Source organism: Dermacentor albipictus, unplaced genomic scaffold (assembly GCF_038994185.2).
Source record: "Dermacentor albipictus isolate Rhodes 1998 colony unplaced genomic scaffold, USDA_Dalb.pri_finalv2 scaffold_21, whole genome shotgun sequence".
Lineage (NCBI taxonomy): Eukaryota > Metazoa > Arthropoda > Arachnida > Ixodida > Ixodidae > Dermacentor > Dermacentor albipictus.
Window position 1 is genome coordinate 876,437 of NW_027225575.1, and position 18,208 is coordinate 894,644.

Genomic DNA, 18,208 nt, shown 5'->3' on the forward strand with positions numbered 1-18,208 from the left:
TGAGACTGAAATAACCAGAAGAATAAGAATGGGCTGGGGCGCGTTTGGCAGGCATTCTCAAATCATGAACAGCAGGTTGCCACTATCCCTCAAAAGGAAAGTGTATAACAGCTGTGTGTTACCAGTACTCACATATGCGGCAGAAACCTGTAGGCTTCCGAAAAGGGTTCTGCTGAAATTGAGGACGACGCAACGAGCTATGGAAAGAAGAATGATGGGTGTAACGTTAAGGGATAAGAAAAGAGCAGATTGGGTGAGGCAACAAACGCGGGTAAACGACATCTTAGTTGAAATCAAGAAAAAGAAATGGGCATGGGCCGGACATGTAATGAGGAGGGAAGATAACCGATGGTCACTAGGGGTTACGGACTGGATTCCAAGGGAAGGGAAGCGTAGCAGGGGCCGGCAGAAAGTTAGGTGGGCGGATGACATTAAAACGTTTGCAGGGACAACATGGCCACAATTAGTACATGACCGGGGTAGTTGGAGAAGTATGGGAGAGGCCTTTGCCCCGCAGTGGGCGTAACTAGGCTGATAATGATGATGATGTACGAGGCAGCCCACCGCAGAGCGGGAGAGCTGACAGACTGCACCCGGCCGGCCTCTCAGGAAGACCCCCGAACTGAACGAGACAGACTGACCAGATATAACGACACCACAAAGATGTAACAGCTAGCCAGAAGAGCATTCTAACCACCACACAAAGACCTAAACAGGGCACAAGCAGTGGCCCTACGCCAACTACAAATACACACCTTCCCGAACCCGTTTCACCTCAAACGGATATTCCCTGAAGTACACAAAGAAGACACATGTAAGATAGGCAAACAGAACTCAGCTACACTCAGACACATGCTATGGGAATGTAACGCCAAACGCACAAACGAGTTAAACTCCGAGACCCTATCGCTGAGGTAGGCCGCCACTCTGCGCAGCTCCAACCTCGGCGACTAACTGTGGGCCATCCAGCAGGGCCCGCAAGGTGGTGCTGAGACAAGATGTTGACGTCCTGTCGTGGTAGACTTGAGCCCGGGTCACCAAAAACCTGCCGGACAACTCAAGATAGTTATTACCAACCAATGTACAGGCAATCACATAGCCCAATATGTGTTGTTGCGAAGTGCAGATATTGCGCAGGCTACCTTGACACAGTGACTCTGTCTAGGCGGCGTTTTGCAAATTCAGTTTGTGGCTTTTTGCCCACAAGTGAGCTTAAGCTGGTCCTTGCGTTAACCCTTTCATTACTGCTAGAAATGGGCTCATTTTCGGTGCTTTTATTTTTTATGTTTTATTTCAGGACATTGTAGTCTCAGCATGTACCACGATATATAAAATTATAGCCTTATCACTGGTATTTTGAATGTATGCAAAGCAGTAATAATTGTTCAGACAGCCTTTTAGAATTCTTATGCGAAACTCAAAAGAAGCACGTCAAGGAACATGAATGAAACTACGAGAAGAAAGGGGGTTAATCGAGGGACCCAATCTTTATTAATCATATCATGAGAAGCCAACAAAAACACCAAGGAAAACATAGGGGAAATTACTTGTACTTATTAATTGAATTAAAGAAATTATAAATAAATGGCAATGAAATTGGATGAAAAAACAACTTGGTTAGAGCATCGCACGCATAATGTGAAGACGTGGGATTGTTCCCTACCTGCGGGAAGTTGCTTCTTCATCCACTTTCATCGCCAATAATTTATCGTTTCTTCAATTCAATTAATAAGTATGAGTAATTTCCCCTATGAATGAAAGTGGTAATTTGCTATTTTAGTATAACTACTGAGAGTAAAAGCAAATCTGAAATATACAACATATGCACCTGGCTCTTAGTTCCCAACTTTCATAAGTCTGATCAGGCAAACAATTATTATTAAGATTTGTTGCCATCAGTACTAGCCATAGTGATGCTCATGCTGTGCAAGAAGGCAGTACCATTATAAATGTGAACACAGGTAAGTTCCTTTTGTACTGGGAAAATTTTTTTACTCATTGCAGTAGGCACCTAGTTTGTTCTTTGCAGCATTCTTAAGGCTCGCAAAGCAATGTTTGTCAGGTCAGGGAGCATGCAGAAGCCTCCTCATACTTGATTATGGCGTTCGGTCAGTTTTTCTGAGCAAGGTGGTTCAGTGTGTGTTCAACTGACGCTGGAACATCCGAGTGCTTTGTTCCAGTCACGTATAATGCTGTACAGTAATGTGTAGCGATGTACAATATGGTACAGTAATGAATAAGGGAACTTGCACGGACGATGTTCAGAATGTGAGAGATTAGACTGCTAGTCAAGCTGCCGTCGAACGTCAGCCTGAAGTCGACTGCGTGCACTTGTGTGAGTGAGAACCCAACACTGCGGGAATGATTGCCCGTAATAATTTGTACCTGTGCTGTCGAAGCGCTGATGGATAAAAGAAACCCACTGTGGAAAAAATAAAGTTCCGCCTAATATTAGTTGAACACACCTATCAAGATAACACGCACTCACGAGCTTTTACCATTGTTTGAGACGTCGTTAACAGCCTACACGTCGGATCGGAAAACTGACAAACCAAGAGAAGCTTGTGTGTCTTCACTGGCGCAGCCATTTGATAATTACGTTGCCGAGTTGATCAAAATGCAAATTTTGTGGCGCATTAGCCCTGGAGGCTAGTTTCAACAATACCTCCAGTAGAAGTTTCATATTTCCAGATGCCCCACTCTGCCAAAAATTGTCAAATGTGACAAATAGTTAATGTTTGGTTGTCATTTCAGACAGTGCATGGCATTGTTGGCATAATTCCAACTGAGATGTTTAACAATATGCAGGAAAACTCTTCAAATATTGATTTCTATGGGCATGGTAATTTATTTATTTTATATTGTTTGCGATACTGCCAGTCTAAGTGAGACCAAAGCAGATGAGCATCGTATTAGACAGTTTTACAAAGAAAACAAAGAACTCGTGCTGGATGGTACAGCAAAAACAGAAAAGGAAGAAAAACTACTTTAAGTATTGCAAAAACTTTCCAGTGACGATGTGAAATACAATACAAAGGTTAGTATAACTTCACTCAAGAACAGATATAGTATTACTATATCTGTTCTATATCTATATATAAAAAAAGGGGGAGGGCAGCGTGGAATAAAGGCACACCAGACCAGGGGCCACATGTCCAAGAAACCCGAGGCGCCGATGTCTATGGTGCCGATGTGCGAAATGCCTAGGCACAGGCTTGAGGAGTTTTTTTTTTTTTTAATTTTCTACTCAATTTCTGGAGCTGATGTTTTTGTTACAGTTTAGCCCATATTGACTTGTTTTTTTTTTTCATGTACCTTGGGCTACAGTGCAGGTCGTGACAGTCTCGCTTTTTTATCTTGACTTTTTTATAAGTTTATGACGTGTCTATTCGTCCACCCTGAAAGTCTGCTTGATGCGAATGTAACACTCCAAAAAATTTCTGTTGTGAAAAAAACAAACAAAAAGCACGTCTGTCACGACCATCAGCACCCATTTAGCTATCTAATCAGTACTCAACGACCCTTACATCGTGTTTTTTAGGCTCCTAGGCCCCCCAGAAAGATTGAGGGAGAAAAATTGTGCTCAATAAAATTAAATAAAATGTTCTCACGGTATCACTCTGAAACTTTTATGGTAGCATCAGAGACATTCTGAGCATTAGTGCCAATTTTGATCAAAATTCACGAAGAAATAATGAAGTTCACTTTCAAAGCCATGTCCCCCATAAGGGGTATCCAAATTTTAAGGCAAGTAGGTTATCGCAAAGCCAATATGTGTGACAGACGAAAGGACTGTGCATTACGCGACTTGATCACCTCTGCACATAGCCGGTGCTGACAGTAAAAAGCAGGCGCTGTCCGTACCGCTCCATGGTCAGATTCGGTGTGATTTGCCACCTGTCAAAGGTTATGAAATCTGGAGCGTCTCAGCAAGTTCGTGCGACACTCTCCCTCCTCCTCCTCCTAGTTCATCTGCTGTCCATGCACATGTATGCAACTGGCCATGACACTGTCTCACCCTACGTGTAACTCCAAAGCTAGTCTTATGACGGGTTGCTCAAAGCTACAAAAAGAGATTGATATGCGTCAATGAAGGACATCAAGAACGAGAGTCCAGCGTACAGTGTGTCTCATGTTGAATTCCAATGGCGGAGTCGGAGCAGCCGACGGACTCCGCGAGCGAGCACTCGACTCTGGCGCAGTGCAACGCCTCCAGATCCGCGAGTGGAACACAACTTGCGCCGCCGGAGCAAGGCGGAAGCGGAACTTGTATCGCCGAGTTACCCAGGATACCTTGCGTGTTGTCATTTCCTTCCGCTGTTTGCTCCCAGCACCGCCGCACCGGTCACTTGTCTCTTCAGCGCCGTTCACCTGTTGTTTTTTTAAAAGTGCGGAATGGATATCTCGTCAAGCGTGCAGCAGCTTTTGCTTCCTCGCGAGTCGTGACCGGTGGCGCCTCCCAGCAGACAAACGTGGTAAAGGAAATACGTCACACAGAGTTCCGGTCCACTCCACCGATTTTGGCGGAGCATCTTTTTCTGCTCCACGGAGTGACTCCCGCTGTGAATCCTCTCCGACTCTCTCATTGGAACACCTTATTCCCGCCCTCGCTCTGCCATTGGAACAAACTTGCTCCGAAACGAGCAGAAAAACTTGCTCCGACTCCGCCATTGGAATTCAACATCAAAGATGGCAGCCATGAACAGCTTTGTTGCTATCCCGTGCATTTGCTTTCGTTTATGAGACAGTTTATCGGCTATCCGACTGTCACACAGCTGCTGCGAATAGATCTGTGTTGATTTGGCACCAATGCTGCATGAAGCAGTACTGATTACGCCTAATGGCCTAGGCAGTGTGGCCATTGTGGCAATTAGTCGCAAGCCATCGCAGAATGCTTGCGGCTAATATGTTGATGCGGGTGGCTCATCAGTGATAGGTCCCAAGATCAACCGTGCGGACTGGATTGACAGCTGTTACAGGGGCATTGTTGGCGTCTAGCACCCCGTGCAAAAAGTACTCTCGCCCACCATGTCTCATCGAAACGAAGTGTGACTTCCTAATTCGGCATGGTTGTCTCGAGTGTATGCCGGTCTGGCGGAAGCCCCGCAGTGTTTACAGTCCCCCTTTTTTGTGTGTGCAACTTTAGAAGGACCGTTTCCTCGAACTGTCAAGCTCTGCAGGAGAACTTTCGCGAACCAGCAACACGCGAAAGAGAACGGTTCAGCTGTCTACTATTCCCATTACCATGGACTGCCACCGACAGTGGTGGCCACGGCCGACCCGGCACCATTCTGTGGCATTCGTGCGCTGTGTGTGTGATCCCACATTGGGCTGACATCTGGGTGCACTCACAGTGACAAAGTTCTCTACCACATCAGCCGGGGTGGCCCATCCGCAGTGCACTCGGCGCTCCTCTTGCGTAGAAAACGAAGTGAAATGCTCGCTTGGGCGGCACCTGAATCGAGCTCGAGGGACTGCGCAGTGCACGCCGCCTGTCGCACTGCACAGGTTTCCACATTGAATTTATCGAAAATAAGAGATATTTGATTCGTGAATCAAACTTTTGAACGTTCCCTATTCGATTCGATAATAATTAAAAAATTAAATTGTGGGGTTTTACGTGCCAAAACCACTTTCTGATTATGAGGCACACCGTAGTGGAGGACTCCGGAAATTTCGACCACCTGGGGTTCTTTAACATGCACCTAAATCTAAGTACACGGGTGTTATCGCATTTCGCCCCCATCGAAATGCAGCCGCCGTGGCCGGGATTCGATCCCGCCACCTCGTGCTCAGCAGCCCAACAACTGAGCAACCACGGCTGGTGATTCGGTAATAATCGAGTATTCGCATGCCCCTACTGAAAAGTAATCTATTACTTTTATGTTGCTTATCTCCCAATCTTGTTAACATCGCGCAAATGCAGTAAATAGAATGAGCTGGCCTAGCTCTTTCAGTGCGTCTCCTGCAGCCCTCCACACTTTACCTTCACTAACAAATGATTTTCAAAATTTTCATTGGTCATCTTCGCTTATTTGTGAAGATATCAACAGTGACACTGCAAACTCGCTTGATGTGTGCATTAGAGGAAGGATGGGGTTGGAGCGTATGAACACCTTGAAACGCAGAGATCATGGTTACTCAGTGCCTCTGTACTCATGTCTGTCTTCTATGAAGTATGTGCTCCATTATTATAGGTGCTTCCCATAGGGCCAATGGAAAGCTGAAAAAATTGGCTATAGGGATTTTCTGGCATCAGTGTCCCAAGTGGTCACTACTATTGAGAAGCAGGAAAAGGCAACAAACAGGAACGTACCAACGAAGTTCTGCTGTATTAAAAACGTCCGTGCAGTAAAACCTTGGTAATTCAAATTTCATGTGACCGGAAAAAAAAAAATGTCTGTATAACCAAATGTCAAATTACCAAAGTATCAAGAAAACCATAAACAAATGTTACTTCATCAACACGCTTTTATTTTCTGAATGAATCTGCAAATCCTGTTTCTATTTTGCACAAAACCAGTGCAGAAGCTGCAATTCTGGTCGTATCGTCACAGATTAGTGCTTGCATCAGTGAAGGCATTGTGACTTCATTCGGAAGATGCTTTTCACTACTGCGTACACATCCAAATTATTTTTGTGCCAGTGAGGTGGTCGCTAACACATCGTCTATCCATCGGGATGTAGCCGATGCTGTTCACTTGCGACAGTTTCCGCCATGTTTGTGACACTGCGCTGAGTCAAAAACGCTACTACTGTTTGCCGCAACTGCTGCAGACAAAACTGCGGTTGCTATCGACGGGCCCATGGATGGCAGCTACGCAGACACGAAGGCATGCAACCAATGTGGTATTATGTGCGGCAGCAAATGCAGTTGATTATAAAGGCACGACGTGTCCCACGTTCTCGTACAATTTCCACTGATGGTGGTGGGCTATATGGACTCTGCTGCTTCGTTTCGGTCGGATGCTAGCGCCATTTTTGCTCTTTTGTGGCACTCACTGAGATCCAAGAATTATTCAAATTAACTGGCTGGCTTGCGGCCAAATAGTAAAAATTAATGAGAGTTTGATTGTATTAAATAATGCATACGCCTGCCAGGAGCGAAGGACAAGTCTGAATTATCTGATTTTCTGAAATAACGAGGGCCAAATTAACAAGGTTTTACTCTATCATTAAAAAGCTGAGGTAGGTAAAATGTCAAATTAACAAGAAGAAATTGAAATTACACATTCTAGACATGTGCTCACTTTAACCAACAGCCTGGTTTGGATGGCCCGCATCTGGCAAGCTAACATGGAGATTCCATGGGATCACTCTGATTGCGTAGTTGCATATTAATGAAAGTGCAAAGCATATATTTAATTTAGTATTGTTCATGTGCCATGTATCGGCATGACAAGCCACTGACAGGCCATCAGAATTGATAAGAGACACTTGCTGGTAGTTCTGGTAGGTGCTGGAATTTTTCTGGTCGGTCAAAGGCATCAGATATGCCTGCATTTCTTTTTCAAGACCTAATAGCAACTTCGGTTTGCTGACATGTACGCTTAGAACATATATTGGGTGTAATGAAGGGATTTTTATTTCAAATATGACTTCACCATTTTGAAGCTCGACTGTAGTTGTGCATTATCAACAAACACCGAGTCATCGCCTCTAGTGTGCAGTGTTGTTGCTCTTGGTCAGGTACCAAGACAAATTTACAGCCAGTGGTAATGATTAGTCACCAATGTTGAAAGCAGTGTCCTCCTTTAATGTAGACCGACCCGTCTTACCTGATTGTAGAATGCTCAGTGTGCTTGCTTTATTTACATTTTCTTCCCCTTTGTCTGTTGCAGGCAGTACTGGATTCGCAGTGTATGATAGCAGCATGCCCATTCTTCAGCAGTCAGGGAAATTTAACAACTCGTACCTGGACACCTCTGCATGTGGTGACATTGCGCAGGGGGTCTCTCCTTTGGCCGAGCAATGTGAGCAGAGTAGCACCCTTGCTTGTTTCGTAGTTTAAAAGCAGCTGCTTCTGAAGATGCTTGCGCTGAATGCATGCCTTTCATCGACAGAAATGCTTGTGGTTACTAAATGTTGATGCATCTGCATCATTCATCTGGTCTAGCCTCTGCTTAAATAATTGCGAGAATGCAGTCACAGTTGCATATATAATGCCAGGGTTGTGTGAATCTCTAAACATCTAAGTTTATATATTATTTTGTTACTGAATTAGGCTATTTATAAGTTTGAAGTGTTTTTAAAGTATTTTGCAGTTTTGAAATGCCTAGAAGATGAACTGTCATGCATTGAGAAATTAACTAAAGCTGCATGCAGACTGTGACAGACACACTGGGAAATGGCATGGTAGGCATAACAGTTGTTGCACTGGAAAACCCATTTTTCAGACACGATAGAGACTGAAAATGTCAGAGTAATTGGGCAGGATGAAACAAGTTTCCAGGAAAGAATTCATTTTTTTTTTTTAGAATTGGCATTTCAGAAACATTGTTTACAAATCTTTATATTGTATTGTTGCTTTAGTGATATATGATCTACTTAAAGCTTGCAAAAGTCTAGGTTAAACGAATGTTTCACATTTGCTCTTTGTGCAGTTCACTGTACATTACATGTAATTGTAATGCTGTGAAATGGAGATGTTGCATGTGATCTTGATTTCATGCTGGCAGTTGAGACTGCATTCCAAGAATTCAGTTGGAGCTTTCTGCATATACACAAGCTTTTCCCACCTGTCCAGTATGCACATAGACTAACTTGTAGGCTCTCACAGTAGTTGCCGACGGGTTGCTCCTGATCCCAAATGCCAAGTCAGTCTAGTCCATGCACATGATATCAGGACCAATCACTGACTGTGAATACTGATATGCACAAGCATTTTGTGGCAAGCTAATGTGCAACCCCCCACCGTAATGGCCAGTGGCAAATCTTTGTCACGGCTATATCGACTATGTCATTTGGCGTAACCACTGCTGCTTTGTCGTGTTTGTTGGCAAGTTGATAGAAATCTGTTGTGGTACAAGTGACATGACTAGTGGCAATTTCGTTAATAGCCACAATGTTTCCAACGTGGTGCATATGGATCATGTCTGAAAAATTGAGTGAGATATCATACGAACTTCAATTGCCAGTATTACATTGGTTTCATGGAGTAGGCAGGGGTGTGGCAGGAAAATGAAGAAAAAAGGTCTAAAAGTCATGCATATGAAAAATCACTTGACAACTGTGTTCTCTGCGTTTTTGCATCTATTTAAGCTTGCCAGTATATCCTTGCATAAACTTTCTCTTCTCATATATTCACAACTTTTTATTTTGCTTTTTGGAATGTGCCACGAAGATTCACTGCATGACATGTGAGGAAAGACTGCATGGCTTCTCCTGTCATCTTGCATTGTCTCTTGCCTGCTCAGCATGTACATACTAATGCAACTGACTACCCACGTTAACTACACTTTACCACCTGTGGCCATTGAAGTGTGCCAAATATTTTTAGCACTGTTCTCTGCAAAAACATCAGGAGCTCGAGTACCAAGTCCTTATAACAACCATTAGCAGAGGTTGGGGAATATCTCTACACCTGTTGCTTTGCCCTGACAACCCATGTTTCAGCTGGAGAAAGTTTTTGGGCAAGATCAAGTATCAAACATTGCTGGGAGTTGCTTTTTGCCAGCCACATGGATCTCGAGCAAGAAGCTGCATTCAGTGACAAGGAATGTGATTAGCTGGAGGGCACTCCTTCGACGCTTTTTGGCCAAAGATGCCCTTGCGCCATTAAAACCCATCAATCAATCGGGGCACTCCTTAGCACACTTTGAGAAGTTGTCGCTTATGGCAGCAGTTTGCTAGTGCAATAGAGCTCCAGTTAAGAGGAGATGCTTCTCGAAACAACTGTTTTTTTTTTTATTACCTTTATTAGAAATTTCAAGATACAGCCATTTATAGTTTTCTATCCAGATTTCAAATATGGCACTGCTTTTTGTGTAGCTGTTATAGTTTTAGAGTTATGATGATGCACAATGGAAAAATATAGTAATCTTCGTGGGCACTATTTTATGGAATAAATTTTCACAAAAAGCATCGTGCTGTAGCTTGTTTAGCTCTTTGTAGATCGCAAAATGCCGATACTGTAGGAGTTGAGGAGGACTTCGGGATGAAAAACTTGGGAGGTTTATTTACATTATTTACAGTGAGCGTATATTAACAGTCATAAAAGTAATTACGGGCCGGCAGCAACTCTGACGCTGCGGCCCATCGCCAGAAGTTCGAGAGAGATGAATCAAGGGATTGCTCTAGGAATCTCTCCTGCTACTCCTGGTCTGCGTCTTTTAAGCCCTTCGGTGTCGATAAGACACGTCACGTTCGGCCAATGGGAGAGCCTGCTCAGGTGACGCCATTTTCGGCCTATGGTAGGCGCCCATGCGATGGAGTCATACCCGGCGAAGAGAGTCGCTCCTTGGTCCCCCTGCGGTCTTGCCTTGCTGACTTGCAATGCGCCGTCACCATAGAGGGAAGGGGGCGACGCCGCCAGGTTGTCACGGCGCATTACAGCCGTCAGGTTGTCACGGCGCATTACAGCCGTCTTGCTTCTGGACCCACGTTACCTGAAACAGTGCCAGGCTCTCTCTTCGCTTTCGGGAAGAGCCAAGCAGTGAATAGTTCCACTAGCTGCACACGAAGTGGGGTCCGCCAACTTGTTTGCTCGTGCCGCGCCTAGGGAATGTGGCATCCGTGCTTCTTCGCTCCTCAATTAGCTGTGGTGCGATTCGATGAGGTCTGGGGAACTCGAAGTAGGCTCAGGAAACGGTCCCGTATCTAACAATACCTAGCCAAACAGCATGTACAATTACTGGAACTATTAAAAAAATTTGAACAGTTCAACAAATTTGTTTCTCAATTCTCTGAAAAATATAACCATCTAGATTTGCAGCTTACTGTTTGGAGATATTGCAATTTCAAGTAGATATTAACATTGTACCTATATTCAAGAGTATGTATGCCAAATTTCATTAGTATAAGACATTAGTAAGTGCAAAAGGTTATTTTCATGTGATTGTGAAAAAAAAAAATTAGTTGAAATGTCCTATTTTTTTTTTCATAGTTCCAGCAATTGTACATGCTGTTTGAATAAATATCGGCACTTTGTAGTCTACAAAGAGCTAAATAAGCTACAGCACAAAGCTCTGCAAAAATTTATTACATAATAAAGTGCCCACAAAATGACTCTATTTTTCCTTTGTGTAGGACTTAACTCAAGAACTATAGCAGCTACACAGAAACTAATAACATATTTGAAATCTGCTTGAGATGTTCTTTAAATGGGTGGATTTTCAAATCTCTAGTACAAATATTAAAAAAATGTTTTTTTGAGGAATGTCTCCCCTAAGGCCAGGTTATGCTTCACACAGTACACATACTCTATTTACTGGTGTAACGAACCCACCTCACTTTTGTCCTTTACAAATTACTTTTTTAATGCAAAGCATTCTTCTTCGAGTGAAGGCAGTTTTTGTAGTGTATCTCTCGATGCATGTCGGCATTTTCGTAGGCTGATCTTGGAGATGTGCCTGGTATTGGCCCATGAGTATGTGCCCTGTGGGCCACTGGTTGCCGTGATGTATGTTCCGGATGTATGTATGCGTATATAAAATGAAAAAATTGTCATCCCTCTGAATGTAGCAGGAAGCTACAAACTAAACCCATATGGGTGTTGTGCGCTATTTGGGTGGATGACAATTTTTCCCTTGTATGAACTTTACTCCACCCTGCGGGGGCTTCTGCGTAATTGATTTGCTATATATGTATATATATATTTAAATACACAAAATAAAGTTTTCTGACAGCCGGATTGAAACAGAGGACCTCTAGCACAGAAGCCCGATACTGTAATCATTATGCCATGGATGCATGCGTCAAAAGACAGAATAAACACCCTTAAGAATTTCCCGCATGCAAGCTAATGCGTTGAGACATTTGGCACATTTCGATTTGGCCGTGGATGCATACCTCAACGGGTGAAATAGAACACCCATCTGAATTTACCCTGTGAAAGCCACTGCACCGAGGCGCTTGTGATGCTTCACATTACGTAAATGTCAACTACAGTTGAGTCTGCCAAATATTTTTTCCAGGTGAGAGTGCGGACTGTGCATCATGTTACTTGACGGCACAGCCTCACGGGTAACCGGGTTGCATGCCATCTGCACTCCAGTGCACCTATATATGTTAAAAATACTAAATGCATAGTAGAACTTCATTTCCAAGTGAAGTTATACAACTGTTCACTATTTTATTTGTATATTTTGCATTGCATCTACATAAAACGGAACAGTGTTGATGGCAGTTTACTTGTTATTTAAATAAATAAATAAATTCTTATTCTTGCAAAAACAAAACTTCCAAAACCTTTTTTTCCTCGCACAATGAACCCTACCTTCAAATTGACATCAATTTTTGTGAAAAGACAGTGAGGTCATTATCTGAATAAATATGCTAATTAGTGAGTTTGAATGAAAACCCAATTTGTTGTCTTTTCCTTTCAAGAAATTGTAAAGCATCAAGACTACTCGGAGAATATTTTTTAATCTTGAAATAATCAAGAGTGTCATGTTTCTTGATTCCTCCATTCAGTATTGGTGTATTCAATATTTGCTTTAAGAAAAAGAAAGTCGTGGTTTTGCCTGAAAGTTGAAGCACCGATTGCGATAGCAAATTAGTAGATAGGCATACGAAGTAAGGACAGTAATTTTATTGGCTGTATAAACTGGTAAAGATTCGCTTATAACTACATTAACAATGATATAATGTGTAAGCGCAGCTGAACGAGGACGTAGAAAGAAGAGACATACAGAGACAGTGCTGTCTCTGTGTATGTTTTTTTCCAAGTCTTCATTCAGTCATGCTTACACTTTCTACCATGGATTCAAACCACCTAGCCCACCAACATGTTTTAGCTGAATTAACAAGCATGGTGTCACGTGCGCACAGGTAAACATGAACACATCTCGCTCGATGAGCATGGAAACTCGCTTTCAAAATGCTGGACTGAGGAATCGCGGCAGCAGCCGCAATCAAATTGACCTTGGGACATTTCTTGCTTCAACACGAAGGAAACGTCGAAAGCACAGCACATCCGAAACCACTGGCACTGCACAAACTCTGCAAACATTGTAGAGTGCTTTGAAGATGAGGCCCATGCTTGCGCGCACTTTGGCTACTTCGCAGATTACTTTCAAGATACGGCGCCTGCACTGCCGTCCCCGTAAGCAGCAGCCCCGCCCCCCTTCCCCACCCTCACCCTTGTGCCTCGCACGTAACAGGAGAGGGCACGCTTCCGACCCTCCTCTTTGCTCACACACGCAAGAATGAGCCACATTTGCCAGCTCACCTTCGCATGTTTTCACTTGCACATACAGCATTCGGCGCTCAGCGACGTTTTTATTGCCCTTGCACTTTATGCAGAACCTCACAGCGACGCCGATGGCAGAAATGTGCCTGGAGTGTCCATATAATTGCTATTGCAATAAAAAAAAAACAATACCCACAATTCGCAGATACTTATTTAAAGGGACACTAAAGAAAAAGTGACAACCATATTAAAGAGCAGACAGTGATGCCAGAGAAGGCATTGGGGGAATTACGTTTCATCGAAATACAGAAATAGGAAAAAGAAAGTGGATGAAAAGATAACTTGCTACACATGGGAGCTATCTTTTTGTCCACTTTTATTCCTCTTTATCTTAGATGTTTCAGTTAAGCATAATGAATTTCACCCATGGCTTCTCTGGCATCACTGCCTGCTTCTTCATATGGTTGTGACTAATAAGAAATAGCTCTTGCATCCCTTTAAGATGCCACTTTGACCTGTACTAATAAATTATGCTTCTGCAATACCAAGCAAGCTGCTGTTACCTAAACAGAGGCTTGTAAGCCAGAAAAAATGAAAAACAGGTGGCAGTGCCACCTTACAGTTGCCGCAGCAGGTCTTCATAACATCTTGAATTTTGAGAATGTCTGCTCAGGCCAAGGTAATTTTTTATCAGCAAAGATGTGCTACATTTTATTTTAAAGAAGCCAAAGACTTAGCTATCCATGACACCACATTTACAAACCAGCACTGGAGTTCTGGGGGGAAGGGGGGGGGGACATTTTGTTTTTATTTTTTCTTCTAACGGCAGTGACAAGTTGCATCTGATTGTGGAAAAAGTAACTGTTATTTTTGAACAGAAAGCTTCTGCAACTGAGCCACTTCCTACACTGATATTTTTCCCTCTCTCTTCTGTTTATGGCTTCACAAGGGGAGAAGTGCGCATTGCATCTGGGTCTCTACCTACTTATCTGGGAAGGGGGGGGGGTGGAGGTGAAGGCAAATTGTGTTCCCACTTTAAAAACGCCTTCTGACCATTGTTCAGATATCAGCGGTTGTGGGTTGGCCTGCAGAATTCCCATTTCCTTTCTTCCAACTGCTACTATAAATGTCGCTTTTTTCCACAACCAGACACAAGGTGGCACCTAGACTGATTCCTATGCTGCGGCACTTCATGTGGGTCCCGCTTTACCAAAAAATTAATGGAAGTAGAGTTTGGAAAGAGTGCTTCGAACTTATGTTGTGTTTCTCTTTAGTGTCCCTTTAATAGTGTTGTGATTCACTTCAGGTGTGCCTTGTGCCAGCAATTATTTACAATGCTTTAGATAATTGATGATAGCAGGGCAGAGAAATTGTCGCCTGAGAAATCTACAGCCATAATGTATTCCAGCCATTTAATTTTTTCTGTCAAGTTAGTGCACTTTACCTGTGATTACAAAATAACTGACCTTTGGTAAATGTTTGATTGGGGCTTGCACTTCAGTTTATTATGGTGCTTATTGCATCTGACAAAACTGGTGCAGGAAGGAGTATTACAGATTTGCCCCCAGTTATCTGTACAAAGACCACCTGTAGAAAAAAGAAAAAAAAAGCTTTCTGTATTTTTTTTTCTAAATCATAATTTTTGTTGTGCTCAAGTGAAGTTTGTCACTACACGGACAGCATGGACATCAACCATACCTCTGCTTGTAAACAAGCAAGTACACAGACACATAAGTGTAAAGAATAAATGGGAAAGGGGGCATCTGTAATAATCGATGACATTTTAACTTTTAACCCTCCTAACTGTGCATGGAGTGTTACTGTTCTAGGAAGGTAACACTTGTGAACAAACTTTTTAACTGAAGCCCACGGAACAAATATCTTTATTTTTTTTAAGGGACACCACTGCCACAGGCCACTTCTGACTTCTCTCAACACCTTCCTCCAACGAGTATGTCATCCTTTGTGGCAGCGCCAATGTCTGTTGACAGTGGCTGGAACTCGGTGTCCCAGCTGTCAACGGCTGCACAGCCTTCGGCCGAGTACAACTTTGTAAGCACCAGTCCGCCCCTGCCTTCTGAATCAGCTGCCGTGACGAATGGCATGTCACCCCAGGCAGATGGGTCGGGCCCTTCATCACCGCCTGTCAGCAGCCAGCCTGCTTCATTCGACTACTACAAGGCCAGCACCTACTCGGTGAGTGTTAAGCCTCGTACTGTGATGGGCACTACTTGGTTGTAAGCTGTGCAGCTTGGAATGCACTTCTTCCAAGTGCCAAATGGCACTAGGAACACTCGCTTAAAGGACAGGCAAGCTCTTGCCTCTTCTTCGGCAGCTGTTTTTCACCCAGTTGATTGGTGTTGAGGCTGGTTAGGTGTTCTTAAATGGGTCCCGAAACACTTTTCTAATCGTAGGATGGCCTCACTATTGAAGGATGTTGTCTTATGAATCTCGCGCTGCAAACATTCTTCAAATCCTTCAAGTATTAGTAGAGGTACCACATCGATATGCAGCTTCCTCTTCTTTAGTCTCTGCTATCACTCTGGAAGCTACACAGGGAAGAAGCCAAGACAGTTCTCTCCTCCCCTGCTCCATGCATGGAACGGGGGATTTGGAAGAGCTTTGATGTTTGAAGGCTTTACGCCAAAAGGGTTTGTTGTGGCACCCCATAGCAGCTGCAGCAGACTACGCTATGCAGCACGCTGCTGACATCGTGGAGGCCACACACAGCAGAGACAGCTACACATAGTTGTCATGTTTAAAGTGCAAAGATGAAATAATTATTTTTCTGCCCTTTTGAGATCATACACATATACCGTGTGTGTGTGTGTGTGTGTATGCGCATATATATATATATATATATATATATATATATATATATATATATATATATATATATATATATATATATATATAAACATTGGTGGGTCGAGCTGCTTTCGATGACGCTGCAGGACGTCATTGCGGAAGCAAGAGCAAGTGACCTTTTGCTGTTTTTGACACTAGATTGTAAATTCCCTGCATGCAGTGCAGTAATGTTTGGCTCATGTGTTTGCAGCAACCTCTATGACAGATTGGCACTTTTTTCTTACTATGTTCAAAAAGTGTTTCAGTGCCCCTTTAAATAAAAATTAGTTACTTTGTGGATCAGAAGCTAAACCTGGTAAACTTCGATAGGCTTTTTCCTGTGCACCTTGCCATGGTGCTTCAGTGGCTATGACATTCTGCTGCTGGCCACAATGTTGCATGCTCAATTCCCAAATGCAGTGGCTTACTATTCATAGGTTTATTGTACTGGTAGCTCCATTGTTAAAGGGAACACACATTAGCACAGCATGAACGAATTTCCATCTGTGAGAAGTCTGGAAATGATCACCTTTGTGGAAGATCCATGCAGAAGATGATGCTGGCTCTTCTCTATGTACTCACATAGTGCATTGACAGCAATTCTGCTAGCACCAGCAACTGCAGAACCCGCAAAGTGTGAGCCAACTGCCTGCCTCTTCCCTTTAACAGAATACCCACCTGTGCATCTCCGGACACACAAGTAGCTTGAATACAACCTTTTTACTTATGTCTTTGAAGCAGCACAGACCTCTGTAGGGTTGAGAAGCTGGTCAGAAATATGCAGGCAGGTGGTATGGGATGAACTCTCCACCAGTTTTTTTTAAATGTAATTTAGAATGCTAGAGTCTAAAGTGGTTTATCAAGAAAAGTTTCGCAAATGCTATAAGAAAAGTGTGCCAATAGAGAACAAATTCCAACTAATTTTTCAAGTTTTCCTTCTTTTTTAGCTCTCAGTATGGATAAGGTGAACTTGAGTGTGGTAAACTTTTATTGAGTGTTGCCTACAGGCAACATACCAGAAAACATTTTTTTTTTTCTTGCCTAGTTTTGGTATTGAGTATGAAGTTTCTGGTTATATGGTGTCTTTGGCCAACACAGAAATGACAGGCAGCAAGTGTCATTTTGGTTTAGAGCAGGAGTATAGGACGAGGCAGGAGAATTTTGGCATGCGACTAGCGTTCTTTGAAAAGCGCGGTCAGAGGAGACAGACTAATGGAAGATGTCTGGCTGCCATGGTATCGCATACACGTGGTATAGAGCAAATAAAATGTCCATCTATGGTTTACATACACGTGAGCTGTCTGTACAAATTCTAAATGAAGCTTTAGGTGGTTTGAGGTGAAAGTCCACTTCCAGTTTTTTGCCTGAAGTTTCCCCCTTATTGCTGAAAAACTTCTGCGCAATATATTTCTTTTCATTGATTATGCTTATTCTCAATGTGTTTCACACATTTAGGTAGAAAATAAGCATTTCTTCAGGTATTTATTTGTTTTGTCATCAAGGGGAGATGCTACTTGAAAAAAGAAAAGATTATTTGTACTGCAGATTTGAAAATACTGCCATTCATAGTTTTTTTTATGTAGATTTCAAGTATCTCGTCAGGTTTTGTGTAACTTCTATACTTCTTCAGTTATGGCCTACACAACTGCAAAATAAAGTAATCTTTGGAAGCACTTCCTTGTGTATAAATTTTTCTTGATAAGCATCGTGCTATAGCTTATTTAGCTCATAGGCCGCAAAGTGCAGATATCTATTCAAACACCATGTACGATACTGGAACTATCCCCCCCCCAAAAAAGGACACTTCTAACTATTTCTTTTTTTTCACAATCCCATTAAATATAACCTTGTACTTTCGCAGCTACCGTAGGAAGATATTGTAATTCCAAGTAGATATCGGGCATTCTGCATATCTTGAAGAGTATGTATGCCAAATTCGTTAGTATAGAACAATTATAAGTGCACAAGGTTGTTCTCACAGGATTGCAAAAGAAAAGTTCGTCATCGTCA

General features: G+C 42.8%; 1 protein-coding gene across 10 annotated transcripts in view; it reads left to right on the plus strand.

Annotated features, from left to right (window-relative positions):
* LOC139052300 (protein transport protein Sec16B-like) overlaps positions 1-18,208 on the plus strand; it is a 492,173-nt gene that overhangs the window by 347,970 nt on the left and 125,995 nt on the right. For 9 of the 10 annotated variants that reach the window (XR_011509833.1, XM_070529379.1, XM_070529385.1 and 6 more), the window contains 2 exons: positions 7,842-7,973; positions 15,249-15,547. Coding sequence is in view for 9 of the 10 variants with exons in the window: in XM_070529379.1 (XP_070385480.1) it covers positions 7,842-7,973; positions 15,249-15,547 (431 nt within the window). In the remaining variant the exon portion in view is untranslated. The remainder of the gene's footprint in view (positions 1-7,841; positions 7,974-15,248; positions 15,548-18,208) is intronic. The other variant, XM_070529387.1, reaches the window with a different exon arrangement.